The sequence below is a fragment of the Hydra vulgaris genome, chromosome 09 (assembly GCF_038396675.1).
Source record: "Hydra vulgaris chromosome 09, alternate assembly HydraT2T_AEP".
In the NCBI taxonomy this organism is placed as follows: Eukaryota; Metazoa; Cnidaria; class Hydrozoa; order Anthoathecata; family Hydridae; genus Hydra; species Hydra vulgaris.
Window position 1 is genome coordinate 34,366,170 of NC_088928.1, and position 16,331 is coordinate 34,382,500.

The window sequence follows — 16,331 nt, forward strand, 5'->3', positions numbered from 1 at the left end:
CGGTTACACCCAATTAATTCTCAAATTTTTTATTGATATTACTCAGTTCATTTGTTGGTACCTTTGTATTAATCCAAATTTCACTGTCAAATCCATCTTGTGCTTCACTGATTAAGGTAACACAGGGATTATCTTTTTCCAGATATTTCTGGACACCCGATATTTTTCTCAACTTTTAGTTTTTTTTAGATATCTAAAATATTTTCCATACATACAATTGTAGGTATATATTTTTGTAATATATTTGTTGTTTAAGCTTTTTAACTCATCACTCATAAAAAAAAATTAGAAACAACTCAGCTAAAAGCAAAATTAGGAGGAAAATATATTCCAGATATTTTACCCAAACAATTTTCCAGATTTTAAAAATATGGTTTGGATGATCTATGGTAACAGCAGCAATGTGTGACTGTCATGTTAACCTTTAAAAAGTGAGCAATACATTCAGTAAACAGCAAGTTTAGAAAAGTATTAAATTTAACACACTTAATTCTTTACATACTTAACACTTTACACAAGAACTTTACACACTTAATTCTTATATGGGATTTTGATACAACATTATTTTTTGAAGATTATTTAATTGATTAAATCAACAGAGATTAAGAAGTCTTTTTACAAATTATAACATCATTTATTTTATATTTAAAAGTATAACAATTTATTAGGTTTATTGATTATAGTTAAAAGTCACATAAAATTATATTAAATATAGTTACCCCTGAAAGTCACCTGAATACTGTAATTTTGAAAACTAGGTGAATGTAAACCTTAAATCTGTAATTGTGAAAACAAGGAGAAACTTCTGAATTTAAAAATATCATTGCATAGTAGATGTGTTTTACATAGAATGTTTATTTCACTGCATAGAATATTTTTAAATGTACTGAGTTATTGTGTAAATGTTAGTTACCTGGAATATGTTTGGAAACAAAATGCAATTTTTTTACGGTGGAAGGAATGCAAAAATTAAGAACATTATATTAGAAATAACATTTGTCTTCAGTATGTTTTCCACTCTGCGCAAGTGCAGAAACAAGGATACAATGATGATGATGATGATGATGATGATGATGATGATGATGATGATGATGATGATGATGATGATGATGATGATGATGATGATGATGATGATGATGATGATGATGATGATGATGATGATGATGATGATGATGATGATGATGATGATGATGATGAGACTTGTACATCTGTATATATACATTAACAGATTTATTAGATATTTTATATTTGTAGCAGTATATTAAAAAATACAAAAGAAAATGTGTCTATGCAACTAATGGCTTCTAGTAAAAAGAATCATGAAGTAAACCATCTTGAAAATGAGTTATTTAATGATTTGCATAGCAATGAAGGAATAACATTTGAATCTTTTGATTCTTACAAAGATTTTAGGAATGACCAGGAATTTGTAAGTTTTTTATTTGTGATCATCATCAGACATTTTGTTGTTTTTTAATTTTTTAAGACATTAGTTGAAAATTTTAAATTTTTAAAATGTTTTTAGTTGACATTGCTAGCCAGTACATATGTTGATGATGCAGTAAATGGCAGGCATGAGTACTTTATCCCTGAGCCTGAACCATTAAGGTTTAAGTTTGTATTTGCATTGCTTATGTGTTGCACTGTGTATTTCTGTTGCATTGTTTCGAATAATGAATAGTGAATTGATTTTATATTTTTTTTAGGATATATCGTTGGTATCATCAAAAAGGAATTAAAATTTGTCTTAACATATTAATATGGTTAAACATGGCAATTGTTTTGTTCGAGAAACCATCAGTTTATGAATTGCCGTATTGGGTATTGGTTTTTATTTAGTGTGTTTTATTATGTTTGAACCTTGATAAAATTTTAAAATAAATAAAAATAAGTTATATATAAAGAAAACTATTTTAGGCAACTATGTTGATGGAGCTTACATGTATTGTTGGATATACACTAAGATTGTACCATTTATGGAACTTTACACCTATAACTCGTTATTGGAAGAATAGAAATGTTATTGTAGTTTTGATATGTATTTTGGTAAATATTATTTCAGAATTATTAATTATTCAAGAAATAAGTTTTCTATAAACTGATTAAAAGTCAATTTAAATGTAAATTTTAGTTCACTCTTGTTGATATGTTACTCTATATCATCTTAATGCAATTGGGACAAATAAAGTATGCCATACGTTGGTCACGAGTTCTTAGACCTGCATTTATGATTAACTTTAGTGAAAGCCAACAGGTTTTTTTTTTTAATATTTTGTAGTATCTGAAGAACTTGTTTGTAACATTACATTTAGTATTTTTGCCAAAGTCAAGAATCAGTTATATGTAACTTATAAAGCTTTAGTTTTTTATTTATATTTGAAGTTTTTTTGTTTTGTTTGTTTTTTTAATGAATTTTTAAATTGAACATAATATACCAAATATAACAAATAAGAAAACTAAATTTAACTCTAAATCAATTTTTTTAAATATTAAATCAATTTTTTTAAATATTAAATCAATTTTTTTAAATATTAAATCAATTTTTTTAAATATTAAATCAATTTTTTTAAATATTAAATCAATTTTTTTAAATATTAAATCAATTTTTTTAAATATTAAATCAATTTTTTTAAATATTAAATCAATTTTTTTTAATATTAAATCAATTTTTTTATATTAAAAGCTAGAGAAACACTGTTACCCTACATTTAAAAGTTAAATTAAATATTAAGTTACATTATTAAAAAATCTTACCCTAAGCCCACCTACACCCCACATTTTTAATGGTATATTTTAATGCTGTTTTTATAACTAACTAGGTTCAAAGATCTATACGTAATATTCGCAAAATAATGCCAGAAGTTTCAAACGTCTTAATGCTCTTCCTTTTATTTATTGGTCTTTATTCGTTGCTCGGTTTGAAGCTTTTTGGGAAAAGGTAAAAAAATTTCTTCAAGGTTATTTATGTTAATGTAAATTAAAAATTCTTACTTATATTTAAATAGTTTATTAAAAATATATAGATTTTTAAAATTGGTTTTGGTCAGGCTGTATCTACATATAAAGGACATCTCTTTTTTGATGTATACAACTCCTCATGTTTAATGACTTGAATATTTTTAATAAATTTAGAGACTTCAAAGATATTCAAGGAGAACCTTACTTTGTGAATTATTGGGACATATATTTTAAGTTATATGTTTTAACAACAACAGCTAATAATCCAGATATCATGTAAGTTTTTTTTTAGTAAAAACAGAGGGATATATATATTATATATATAAATATATATATATATATATATATTATATATATATTATATATATATATATATATATATATATATATATATATATCTGTGTGTGTGCATGTGTGTGTATTATATTATTTCTGCAAATTATAATATGAGCCATTTAATTTTAAAGTGGCATCCGTCACCTTTTCAAAAAAGTCATTGATAACAAAGTTCAAAAATGTTTTGATAGCAATTATTAAAAAGTAACGGTATCTCTTTATTTGTGAAAATTTCACAAATATAATTCAACAATCTCAAATATATAATTTTCAACACAATTGGTTTAAATTATTTCACAAGCGAAGAGATAAACGGCTCACATGTACTTAGCAGAGTTTAAAAATCTTTGGTTTAATGTTTTAAAATATTATAAAACTTTAAAGGTAAGAAATACTAGCTTTCATCTCTTGTTCCATTAATCAAAACTCTTATGTGACTTGTCAGTCAGCAGAGTTGCGTGCTTTTACTGCAACTATTCCTTTATGCCCAAAAAACTTTTCTTCCTCTAGTTTTTTCCTTAAACATTTAGAATTCTATCCTGTCTTTATGCTTTCTTGACTCATTTAGTTTCCCGTTTTTTAACTCTGTCAATCATTTTCTTGCTCTTTTTTAAACTTTCTTCTTTGTTTTATGTTATTTGCCAACTTAAATAGTGGTTGCTTGTAGTCTTATTGGTAGTGAATTTGTTAAACATATATATGTACAGGTGATTAGGTATTATATGTAGTAGTGTGGTGCATATCATATGTAATAGTGTGGTGCATATCATATGTAGTAGTGGGGTGCATATCATATGTAATAGCATTGTACATATCATATGTAGTAGTGTGGTGCATATATATTTAACAGTGTGGTGCATATCATATGTAGTAGTGGGGTGCATATCATATGCTGTAGTGTGGTACATATCATTTTTAGTAGTGTGGTGCATATCATATGTTGTAGTGTGGTGCATATATATTTAATAGTGTGGTGCATATCATATGTAGTAGTTGGGTGCATATCAAATGCTTTAGTGTGGTGCATATCATTTTTAGTAGTGTGGTGCATATTATATGTAATAGTGTGGTGCATATCATATGTAGTAGTGGGGTGCATATCATATGTAGTTGTGTGGTACATATCATATGTAGTAGTGTGGTGCATATCATATGTTATAGGTACATAATAAAGTGATGATTCCATACAGAATAGAGTTTGCATCCGTGATTGTGTAGCAATCATGCTGTACAATTTTATTATACAATACTTAGACAGTATTTAGTGCATCTATTACAGAAATGTTTTTTATATTCTATTTTATTTTAGAGCTCTTTTGTATCTACATTAATGCATATATTTGTATTGTATTAATAGACATTTATTCTTTATATACATATTTCTGTTTGTGCTGAAAGTTTTTTTTAAATTAAGACTGACGGCTTATATTTATATATATACACACTTACATATACATTTATATATATATATATATATATATATATATATATATATATATATATATATATATATATATATGTATGTATGTATGTATGTATGTATGTATGTATGTATGTATGTATGTATGTATGTATGTATGTATGTATGTATGTATGTATGTATATATATAGGGGCAGATCCAACATTTTTTGGTGATTGAGATTGCAATGGTTAGAGTCTAATATTTTTTTTACCATTCTCAACTAAAGTTATATTCGTCGATAAATTTTAAATTTTATAGTATAACCTCTTAGCGTTCAAAAATTATGACCATATAAAATTTGTAATCCCCTCAAATTGAGGAGGATTTAAATTTTATGAATATAACTTTAGTTGAGATAAGTAAAAATAATTTTTTATCAACTTGTTTCTTTCATGTTTTGGAAAGTTGTGGTTACAATTTTAGGGTTTTTTTGTTCACAGGATCCAATCATTGCAATTTTTTGCAAAGCATCATTATTTGACATAAGTATAAATAGGGTAATTCCAGGTAAAAGTGGGACAGTCATTTCATTCACCCTTGGATTTTCTTTAAATTTTAGCCAGTGGTACGTATTAATGAAACATGAAAGAATGTAAAATTTGAACTCTCAAATCCAACTGGTTCAAAAGTTATGACGTTTTGAAATTCAATCTAAAATGTTTCTTTTTTTACCAAATCTGTTATTATGGATTTTGTAGTTTTAATGAATAATTTAAAATTTAGTGGAAGAATGTGGCTAAAAATTGGTAACTGACATGGCCTTCTAGAAATACAGGCCTTGATATCGCGATAAAATATATTTTAACTGGAGGCCGATTCTATTTGGATAGATTAACATGGAATGAAATATTTTTGTTTTGCAATGGCTATAATCAACAGCGGTTGGTTTTAACACAAATTTTAAGCGACTGTCTAGCGTTATTTAATCAAAACGAAAAAATGACAGTTAAAGGTTAATCTTTTTGTAAAGTGTAACATATTTATCTAACAAAAAGTTATCAATTATGCCTTGAAAATGTTGCGTTATTGTTTATGCTGTATTAGTGGTTATGCGCTATCAACTAAAAAGGTGTCCGGTTATCGATTTCCTTGTGATGAATACGAAAAAGAAAAGTGGATAAAAGCTATCCCAAGAAAAAATTTGATTGTAAATAAGTACACTGTGGTGTGCCGACTTCATTGGCCTATAGATTGCAAATCTTTTATATTTTATTATGGAAAAGAAAGTCCTACAGAACCACCAACTGTCTTTTCTAGCATTCCAGCTAGCTGTCTTAGTTTACCTTTTTTTAAACCCAGAACAACAAAATTGTCATCATCCAGTATAAGAAGTACAACATCAGATGAACTAGATAGCTTTAGAGAACAAGGTTTTTTTTTTATTTGAAAAGTAAGTAAAAGTAGTAATGATCTTATTGTATATAACATAAATGACAATAATGTTGTTTACATTTATTCAAAAGAACTTGTATGTGGTATTCGAAAGTTTTTAGTTATCATTAATAGGGATTTAACATGACTTCGTTTCATCTTGGGTCATCTTGCATTATTCCCATTTTAATGTCAACATCATCATGTTGTAAGTATTGGTCAGTTTTTGATGAAATCATACGTTACTTAAAAAATAAAGATCTTTGCATGAAAATAATGTATTACTCGAACATATGGACCGTATGTCTCAAAAGAAAGTTGGTGAATTTACTTACTCTCCTGATATAATTACTCAAGCATTTGAATATTTTACTATATCCAGGTCTCTGTACAGCCAAATTACTAATGATTATAAATTACCCAGTATTAGAACTTTGACAAGAATCACTTCAAAAGTTAGTTTGGAATTTCTGAAAAATGTTATTATAAATCCACATTAACTTATCACGGAGGTGTATTATTTAGAAATTCTGCTGATCAACCCGGTATCCTTGCCAAAACCATGTTGGCTATAATGGTAAAATGTTTACTTGGTGGACCAGAGTTTTTAGTAAAAAGTTAACAATCAACCCAAAACACATTTTTGTTGTTTGAATATGTTCATGTCATGAAGTGTGTTAGTAATAATTGGTTAACTGAAAAAAGCAGAGAATTGGTTTTTGAGTTTGAAGGTAAAAAACATGTAGCAAAATGGAGTGATTTAGTAAATCTTTATGAGTTGAAATCTGCTAATCTTTTAAAACTTAGCAAAATAAATGGAATTTCCATCTCTCCAAAACCAATTGAGCGACAGAAAGTTGACACTTGTTTACAAGTTTTCTGTGATGAAGTAGTTGCTACACTTAAAAATCATTTATTTTCATTAAAAAAGATAAGCTTATTGTCACCATCAAATTTATTTCTATATTTGTGAAGTTTTGGAAAATTTGTAATGTTAAAGGTGTTGGAGCAGATATTTGTTATAAAGATGAGTACCATGCAGTTATAAGATCACACACAGACAAAAGCCTGCTATTCTAATTAGATTTGGCAGATATGGTTGAAAAAATGAAAAAATCAGGCACAAAATGTATTAAGCAGCTTACAAAAGATACTTCTGAATATATTTCTCATGTGTGTAGGGGGTTAGTCAACATTGCAAGATATCTTTTGGATTGTGGAAATAGTTATGTTATCCTGGGGTGGTTCACAACTGATAAACTAGAGTAAACTTTTAGCAAGCTTTGCCAGGGTTCTGGAGGAACCTATTTTATTACTGCTCAATCTGTATAGAAAAAGTTATAATCCAACATCCAAAACTTTCTTTACTGTTAGAAATGGATAGTTTTGATGATTGTACCAATGGTCATTCCTGTAAAAACTGTTTTCGAAATTTAAATAAGTAGGAGTGCGAAATATTTGATAACTTACCAGAACTTGAGGATAAAGTTTAAGCAGAATCATTACTTTCAATTATATATTGCTGGTTATGTTCAAAAAAAATGGCTATGATTATACTGATACACAATTTTATTATAGAAAATATGGTGCCTACATGACTTGAATAGAGGTCTTTTTATTTCCTTTGACAATATTGTTTAATGGTGCATATTTTGTTTGGTTTTATTTGAGCAGTTATCAGATGAATTTTGTCGAACATTTTTGATGAAGCAATTCTTATGTGTATCAAACAAGTTTCAATTTGGTATTTATGACCGACATTGCCCCACTTTAGCAAATATTTTTCTAAAAAAATCTAGCAATAATAAAATCTTCAAGCTGCTCCAAGGAGTCCGGGCAAAACGTTTTAAAAATGTCATGAAAATGAGTTTTTATTTAATTTTTATTATATTATATAAGAAGTATGTTATAGTTTATTAATTTTGTTGTAGTTTTACTTTTATGACTTATATATTGTTTTTTATTATAGTTTTTTGCTCTCCTTGTCCGCATCCACTTTACTTATTAGCACTTCGCTCGGCCTCCAGTCAGGAGGCCGAGCGAAGTGCTCCCTGAGCATAAAAATTTCGGTTGTCAAGGCCTGTATTTCTAGAAGACCCTGGTACCTGACCATTTTTGAGGATGCTGAATTCAAAAATGTAGAGAAAATAGTAAAATTTTAATTTTTTGATAGTTATTTTTTGATTTTAAAATGCTCAGTTAGATTTTTTGTTCTGTTACCATGGGTTGCGCTTTCATTCACTCCCGGAGTTGCCTAACTTTTATGGATTCAATTTTTTTTATTTTAAAATAAAGTATCTTTATATAAAAGATGGTTTTGGTTTCTTAAACCATAATAAAGATATGTTGTTTTGAAATTTAGACAAAAAATCCTTTTTTTTTTGGCCATTATTCTCCACTATAGAATTTATAGCGATACTTTTCGTGTGAACAATTTAAGTTTTAAAGGAGGAATATGACTGAAAATTGGTACCTGACCATTTTTAAAGGTGTTTAAAATGGTCAGGTACCAATAATGGCATCCAGTATTCTCCCGGAAACAGCGTTGCCATCATTAAAAGTTAAAATAAACAAAGACAACGAAATAAACAAAGAGAACAAAATAAACAAAGGGAAAGAAATAAACTAAGACAACGAAATAAACGAAGAGAACGAAGTAAACAAAGAGAATAAAATAAACTAAGAGAACAAAGTAAATGAAGAAAACAAAATAAACGAAGAGAACAAAATAAACAAATAGAAAGAAATAAATGAAGAGAAAGAAATAAACAAAGAGAACGAAAGAAACAGAGAGAACGAAATAAACAAAGACAACGAATTAAACGAAGATAACGAATTAAACGAAAATAACGAATTAAACCAAGAGAACGAAGTAAACGAAGAGAATAAAATAAACGAAGAGAAAGAAATAAACAAAGACAACAAAATAAACTAAGAGAACGAAGTAAACGAAGAGAACGAAGTAAACAAAGAGAACAAAATAAATGAAGAGAAATAAATAAATGAAGAGAACAAAATAAACGAAGAGAACAAAATAAACAAAGACAACGAACAAAAGATAACTCGCCGGACGAATAATATAAGAGCCCCACAACGGTTAGACTTATGAGTTAATTCACCAAGAGGGCATGTTCTATTAAAGTTGGTGATTTAAAATTATTACGTATACGTGGTAAAAGTCACGTAGATAAACGTGATGAAAGTCACGCATTCATTTATGGTTTTTAATGACTATTGTTATTTTATAATTGTCATGGGAATTATAACTTTGTATTTATATACGATTTTATGTAATAGAAGAGAAGGTTGAAAAACGCTCAGATAGTTGTTTTTAATATATATATACATATATATATATATATATATATATATATATATATATATATATATATATATATATATATATATATATATATATATATATATATATATATATATATATATATATAAGGAATACATGAATACAACACACTGTATAGTAGTTAAGAATTTTTTTAAAAATAATGGCTGCATGCTTAAATGTTGTGTTAAAAAATGAGAAACTAAAATGCAAATTTTTTTGAAAAATAGTAAAAAACCTGCTTTATTGAAAAAAGCTCAAAAGTAAAAATGAAAAGGATTAACCCAGTATTACTAAAATTGAAGTTAAATTTGTTTAAATAATGAAAGTAAAATATTAATAAACTTTCACTGGCAAGATAAAAGCTGTTCAAATAGAGTCATCAACTTTTTAGATGTGGTACTGATGCCCAGAAAATGTTGACGGTATTTTAACAAGAGAAATGACATTCATTCTTGGCACCCAGCAATTATCATGTCCCTTTGGCCAGTCGTTTGACCGACTTGGATAATGTGGATGCATAAACTTTACCATAAAATTATCATTCTTTTTATCAACTTCAGCGACCATACCAAGCCAGTAAAGTTCGTTGTATTTGCAAAATAGTTGTTGTGACATTATAACATAGTCAATTTTAATAGTTTCATATTTTTGTTTATTGAGGAAGTCAAATGTTATCATCTGATACCCTTTTCATTTTTATAATTGAATGAGAAGAAGATATAAATTGATGGAAACTCCTTGTCCCAGAAATGGTGGTTGCTATTAAAAGTCTATCAGTAAGTTTGTTTCTTATTAGCTCCATTTCTTCAGCAGTGGCGTACACAAGCATAATCCTACTGATTGACTTTTGACAGTATTCAAACATTGCTTGAAAAGACAGTATTTGTTCTGTGGTTGAAGCTAACAGTTGCAAAAAGCCTTTTAACAGTGCTACTTATTCCATCGCATGGAGATTTGCCATGTTTGTTGCAAAGAAATTCCAAATGCAACTAAATTGTAAAAATGTTTGCAGTTTTTATACTGCCTTGCACAATAGGGTGTCCTAAATTTATACTTTTTTTTTATTTTCTATGTTCATGCAATATTTCCCATTCTCCAGTGTCCCCTAATTGCAAATATATAATAAAAAAACATTGTCGGACCACAATTTCAGCAATATGTGAAATTCCATTTTTTTGTTAAAAACCGAAATTTTACATATTTTCCTAACAAAAATATCAAAATATGTCAAAAATTTCAAAACAGTAAATTATATATTTTTTAACTGGGACTTGTAAAGTTCTTTTTTAAGCTTTTTTTAACAGAAGCCAACTTTCTGGACCTACCAGTTCCCAAAGCTTAGTGGGCTCCAATATGATTGGTAGCTCAGGTTTTCAAATCTTGAACTTGTCAGGAACATACTGAACTAATCTATCCAACATTTATTTTTTCACTTTCTACTCTACATCTTCATCAGCCAGAGATAGCAGCACTAACTGCTCAGTCAAGTACCAGTTACGTCTTTGCATACTAACAACTAATGCTGAACCAAGATTGGGATATTTATCTTTGATGCAAAAACCATTCTTGAAAGCAGCAAGATCATTTGAGGGTGAACTTGCAACCAAGTACGACTTTGGAAACTAAGATGTATACCAGACAGATGTGAAAAAGGCTGTACTGTATCTAGCATCATGGTAGGCTCCAGGTTGATGAAAACCCAGTCCATGTACTTCTCCTCCCAAATAGAAAACAAAAAGCTTGCATAGTTTCCTGTAATCATTCCTCGCAAAAGTTTTGGAGGCAAGGGCCTATTTTCCAATAAACATATATTTACTTAAAAATTGTATAATTAAATGTAATTTTTTTAGGGGGACACTAGAATAAAATTTTTGAAAATTTGTTTTAGCATTAACTAATAATAAAAGTATTAAATAAAATGGGTCGTACTCAAAAAAACAAAAAAAGAACCCCTTTATGAAATTGCTAAGAGCTTTCTTAGCAATTTCATAAAGGGGTGACTCAACCTTAGGCTGAGTACAATCAAACCTAACTAGATCTATCATCTTGTCAACCTCTTTCTTGATAAAAACACTAATTTTTCTGGAGTTTGATATACAGCTCTTTCCTTGGGCTCTTTATCTTCTCTCCAGTCAAAGCCTCCATAAAGTGTGAGATGTATTTCTAGCATATGTTTTCTACAGAGAAACCGTATAAGGTGAATATTAAGAATGGAGCTAAGGATAACAGCAGCTCAAGAGTGTATTCCAGTATTTGATGCAGTAGTGTCACAGCAAACAGTAAATATTTGATCTACAGTCATAGTATTCTAGCAAATTCAAAATTGCTTCAGCCTAGTCATTACCTTTAGAACTTGGTGTCTGAACAACACCTAGCAGTATGTCATCTGTGTCACCTATATAAAGGGATGTAACAATGACCGCTATTCTTTCTACAGAAACGGTTATTTTTAGATCTTCTTTTATCTGTTTTATCTTTTTTCCATCAAAACAAACACATAGCTTTTTTCCCTTCAGAGTAGTTATGATTTCTTGCCTGAGCTTATCTCCTAATATCTCAATTTTCTTGAATCTTTTTTCTATGGACTGTACTTCTTGATAGAATAATATCTTCTAGATTTACACCAGCTTTATTGCAAATAGCAGCTACTAATGAAGTCTGTGGGGATATACCTACTCTGTATTGGGCAGAACTGCAGCAGTAGTCTACCAGATCTTCAGCATTTATACTTATCATTATCTTAGATTTAGAAGAATGGCTGAATCTATTAGGTAATTTTGCATCATCTGAAGAATCTAAACTAAATCCAAATTCCAAATTCAGTTTTTTCATATACAATTATGTAACAGTTATTTATTGAGAATGTCATTGAGAATGCCAAAAAGGAGGATATTAAGTTCTATCTAGATCAAAAAGGAGAGCAAAACATGTATATTACAGAAGAACTAGATGAAGATGAAAATTCCAAATTCAGAATCAATTCCAGATGAATAAAAAGAAGCCTCAAGTTAATTGGATTTTACTGCATTAATTGTGATACTACTTTTACCTGAATTTTGTAATACTTCATCTAGTTCTTCTGTAATATACATGTTTTGCTCTCCTTTTTGATCTAGATAGAACTTAATATCCTCCTTTTTGGCATTCTCAATGACATTCTCAATAAATAACTGTTACATAATTGTATATGAAAAAACTCATATTTAACTTCTAATTATTGCTATAAGCGGTTAAAATCAAAAGACAAAATCCAGTTAAAACAAAACAATATACAGAAAACACAAAGGTTGTTCAACTAGTCATCATTATCGACCCCCTCTGTGAATCAGGCTCCAATGAACCTTCTGTACCAAATAGGCCAGATGGACTGATTCTTACATAGTCTACAAACATTGGTTTTCTAAATTATCTAGGGTAAGGAGCATTAAAAATGTAAAGTTGTTGGATTTGCATCTAAAAAAAGGTAAAAAAAGCTCAAATTTTATCAAAAATTAAGAAATGGAGATTTTGCATATAGCTGAAATTGATCTCAGAAAAATTTTTTAGTCATACATATAAACTCAGTAGAAATAAAAGAATGGGAAAAACATGTGTGCAAAAAAAATTTTTTTTTTGGACACCCTATTGCATAACCATCAGAAAAATAATGAATTTTTGTAATTGTGGTTGAAAAAAATGAGTTATATGATTAATGGTTTTATGCATAACTTCATTGATAAATCCAACAAAAGAACGTGTTTCCAATTTCACTTTCTTGTTGTAGATGACAACTGGATGAAGAGAACGTGAACTCTTGCTCCAATGGTAACTCTGTATCTCGTCTTGTAATACAAAAGTGTAATTCTCTGCAAAATCTGCCAGTACAATAGCCTCATCAATACTAATTGTTTCTTTGAGATACTTTATATAGCTAGATTGTAATATTGCTAAATGATAAGTAATTTTATCAAGTTTTTCACACAGGAGCTCTATGAATTCATTTTATGGAAGTTTTATTGTTAATAGTTCAGTTCTATCTGTTGCTGTCCACTGTTTGAAATCCATTGACTTTTCATTTTCATCACTGTCATATTGCTCTTTTGGATCATCATTTTGTATGAGATACTGCTGGAAATAATTTTGGGTAGCTTGTATGCCTGCAACTATTGCATTAGCGAATCATGCAAACTTTCAATTTTCTGCTCAGACAATCTTTTCAATGATTTTATAGTAAGATGTTTCAAGGCCTACAGCACTCAACATTAATTTAACATTTTGGTGTGTTGTACACACACAAACAGAATGTGTACCTTTTGGACCAGCAAGAATGCACCATTTAGGCTAAAGGCTGCAAAATTTAGAAAATCCAATTTTATGGTCTGGGTACTTTATCTTAAATGCTACTAAGAGCTCTTTTAAGTTACACAAAATAAATTTTTTTGATATGTATTTTTTTTTCCCAACACTTACACAGCCTTTTTTTCCTGACATTTGCCTTGAATACTCATCGTCACAGTAAAAAAGCTTTACAAGTTCTATAACATCTTTGCTGATTCCATGCCGTTCAACTACATTAGGGTATGCTATGATGCCTTTTGGTTGTATAAAAACTTTGCATTTTGAATTTTGTGTTTGGAAACTGAAAATACTTTTGCTGCTTTTCTGATAGACCAAGATTTTGGGGTCAATGTCAAAATTTGAAGTTGCTGCTTTCTGTTAGAAACTTAAAGTTTTTCTTTCATACATTCAACAAGGAAGTCTAGATTGCCAGCTTTGGTTTAAATTTCCTTTTAGACTTCATTGTTGTTTGAAGCAACTAGATCAATTTCAGTGATATCCAGAGCAGTTGCAAGTTTTTTAATAACTGCTTCTTCAAATTTGTTTTATCTTTCTCTTTCTAAGTGAAGGCTTGTTAAAGGTTTTGGAAATAAAATGAACTTTTAGAGGAGACTCTTCAAGTTTACACAGTACTGTTGAGCAATGATCTTGTTGATTCCAATATAATTTCTTTTTCCATATTACCCTCAGATAATTTTATCTCCAACTCTTTTTCTTCTTATTTTTCACTTGATGCTAATTTATGTCTGCATTGTGGACAAAGCTTTTCACATGGCACTACGAATTAGCCTTTACTGCATAGGTCCTTTGCTGTATCCAAGTTGATTTCATGAAGACTGCATAAAAAAAGAAAAGAACTCTTTAAATATCTATAAAAATGTTAATAAAATCATTTAAAGTTTAAAGTTGTATGGCATTTAATAGTGCACTTTCAGAATTCAGCTAAAAGTAAGGTTAAATATAGCTAAAATAGAATTTGGCTGCCAAAAATGTCATTATTGTATCTGACAACACTTTCACAAAAATAAACATTATTATTACTAAACTAAAAGTTGTAATTACTATAAATAACTTTTAAAACTTTGTTATGAGTATTAAACAAGATGGATTGCAGCACCATACTAATTTAGTTGCATAACCCTTCAAATAAACATGTTTATGATGGAGACAAGTTGTTGATTTGACATTGATTATTAATAGCCCAGTCCACATTAATATTTCTCTTTCATATATATATATATATATATATATATATATTTTTTTTTTTGTAATTCATCTCCCCAAGGCCAAGAAGGCCACTACAGATGAGGAGGTTACTTGTGGTTATAACCCTCTCCCAGCTCTATAACTCCGAAACACAAACCTTGACGAACAAGGCCACTGCGCAAAGAAACAAGTTGAGCGCGGTACTACCAGGGACATGGTGGGAATCGAACTCGGAACCTCTCGCTTATGAAGCGAGCGCTCAACCTCTACACCACTACCACATTATATTCAGGAATATCTTCAAAAAGTTCAATTCCAAGCAATAATGTATATGTTGCAAGATGGCATTCACTTTCTAGCTTGATTCCAATGGAGAACTGTTGGCTGTTTGCCATTACTGAGAAACTGAATTACCAAATAAGACTCAATAATTGTTTAATCTAAAATTAAAATAGTTTTTATGCTTATACAACCAGTGTTTCAAAACTGTATTTTTACAACCTAAATGGCAACACAAAACTATATTTATACATCACAGCAGATGTGGCAAAACTATATTTTTACATGACAATTCACTCACAAAATTTTATTTATGTATCAAAACCAACCTCAAAAAACTGTTTTTACACATCAAAACTGAATCCATAAGGGTCAGGAAACTCCAGGAATTAGAGAAATGTTACCCCGTTTTATGGTAAAATAATTTTTGACCAAAATATTTGACAAAAAACATTTATCAAATATTTTGATTTAGGTTATTTTTCTTTTCTACTTTGAATTCAGCATCTTCAAAATTGGTCAGGTACGATTTTTTAGTCAGTTTCCTCCACTAAAACTTAAATTATTGCTAAAAAATCTACGATAGTGAATTTGATTTCAAATAAGAAATTTTTTGTATAAGCTTCAAAATGACATTTAAATTATTCTTCAAGAAACCAAAACCATCTTTTTTATAAAGGTAGCCTAGGATCAGACTTAGACAACTCTGAGAGTTAATGAAAACGCAACTCATGGTAACAGAACAAAAAGTTTGACTGACCATTTTATAATTAAAAAAAAACCATCAAAAAATTTTTGTTTTACTATTTTCTCTTAATTTTTGAATTTAGCACCTTTAAAAATGGTCAGGTACCAATTTTTAGCCACATTCTTCCAGTAGATCTTAAATTATCCATTAAAAAGTTCTAATATAAAGTCCATAATGGGGGATGTGGAAAAAAATAAGGCATTTTAAGCTGAATTTTAAAATATAACTTTTGAACAATTTGGATTTGGGAGCTCAAACTTTACATTTTTTCATGTATACACACATTTTTTGGTGTTTGAGATGAGCTAAC

At 28.9% G+C, this 16,331-nt stretch overlaps 1 protein-coding gene across 1 annotated transcript in view; it reads left to right on the top strand.

Annotated features, from left to right (window-relative positions):
* Positions 1-1,226: 1,226 nt before the first annotated feature.
* LOC100203991 (two pore channel protein 2) overlaps positions 1,227-16,331 on the top strand; it is a 33,753-nt gene continuing 18,648 nt past the window's right edge. Inside the window, exons 1-7 of the mRNA XM_065805478.1 lie at positions 1,227-1,429; positions 1,526-1,608; positions 1,707-1,821; positions 1,918-2,046; positions 2,132-2,254; positions 2,820-2,938; positions 3,133-3,234. Of these exons, the coding sequence (XP_065661550.1) occupies positions 1,289-1,429; positions 1,526-1,608; positions 1,707-1,821; positions 1,918-2,046; positions 2,132-2,254; positions 2,820-2,938; positions 3,133-3,234 (812 nt within the window). The 5' untranslated portion in view covers positions 1,227-1,288. The remainder of the gene's footprint in view (positions 1,430-1,525; positions 1,609-1,706; positions 1,822-1,917; positions 2,047-2,131; positions 2,255-2,819; positions 2,939-3,132; positions 3,235-16,331) is intronic.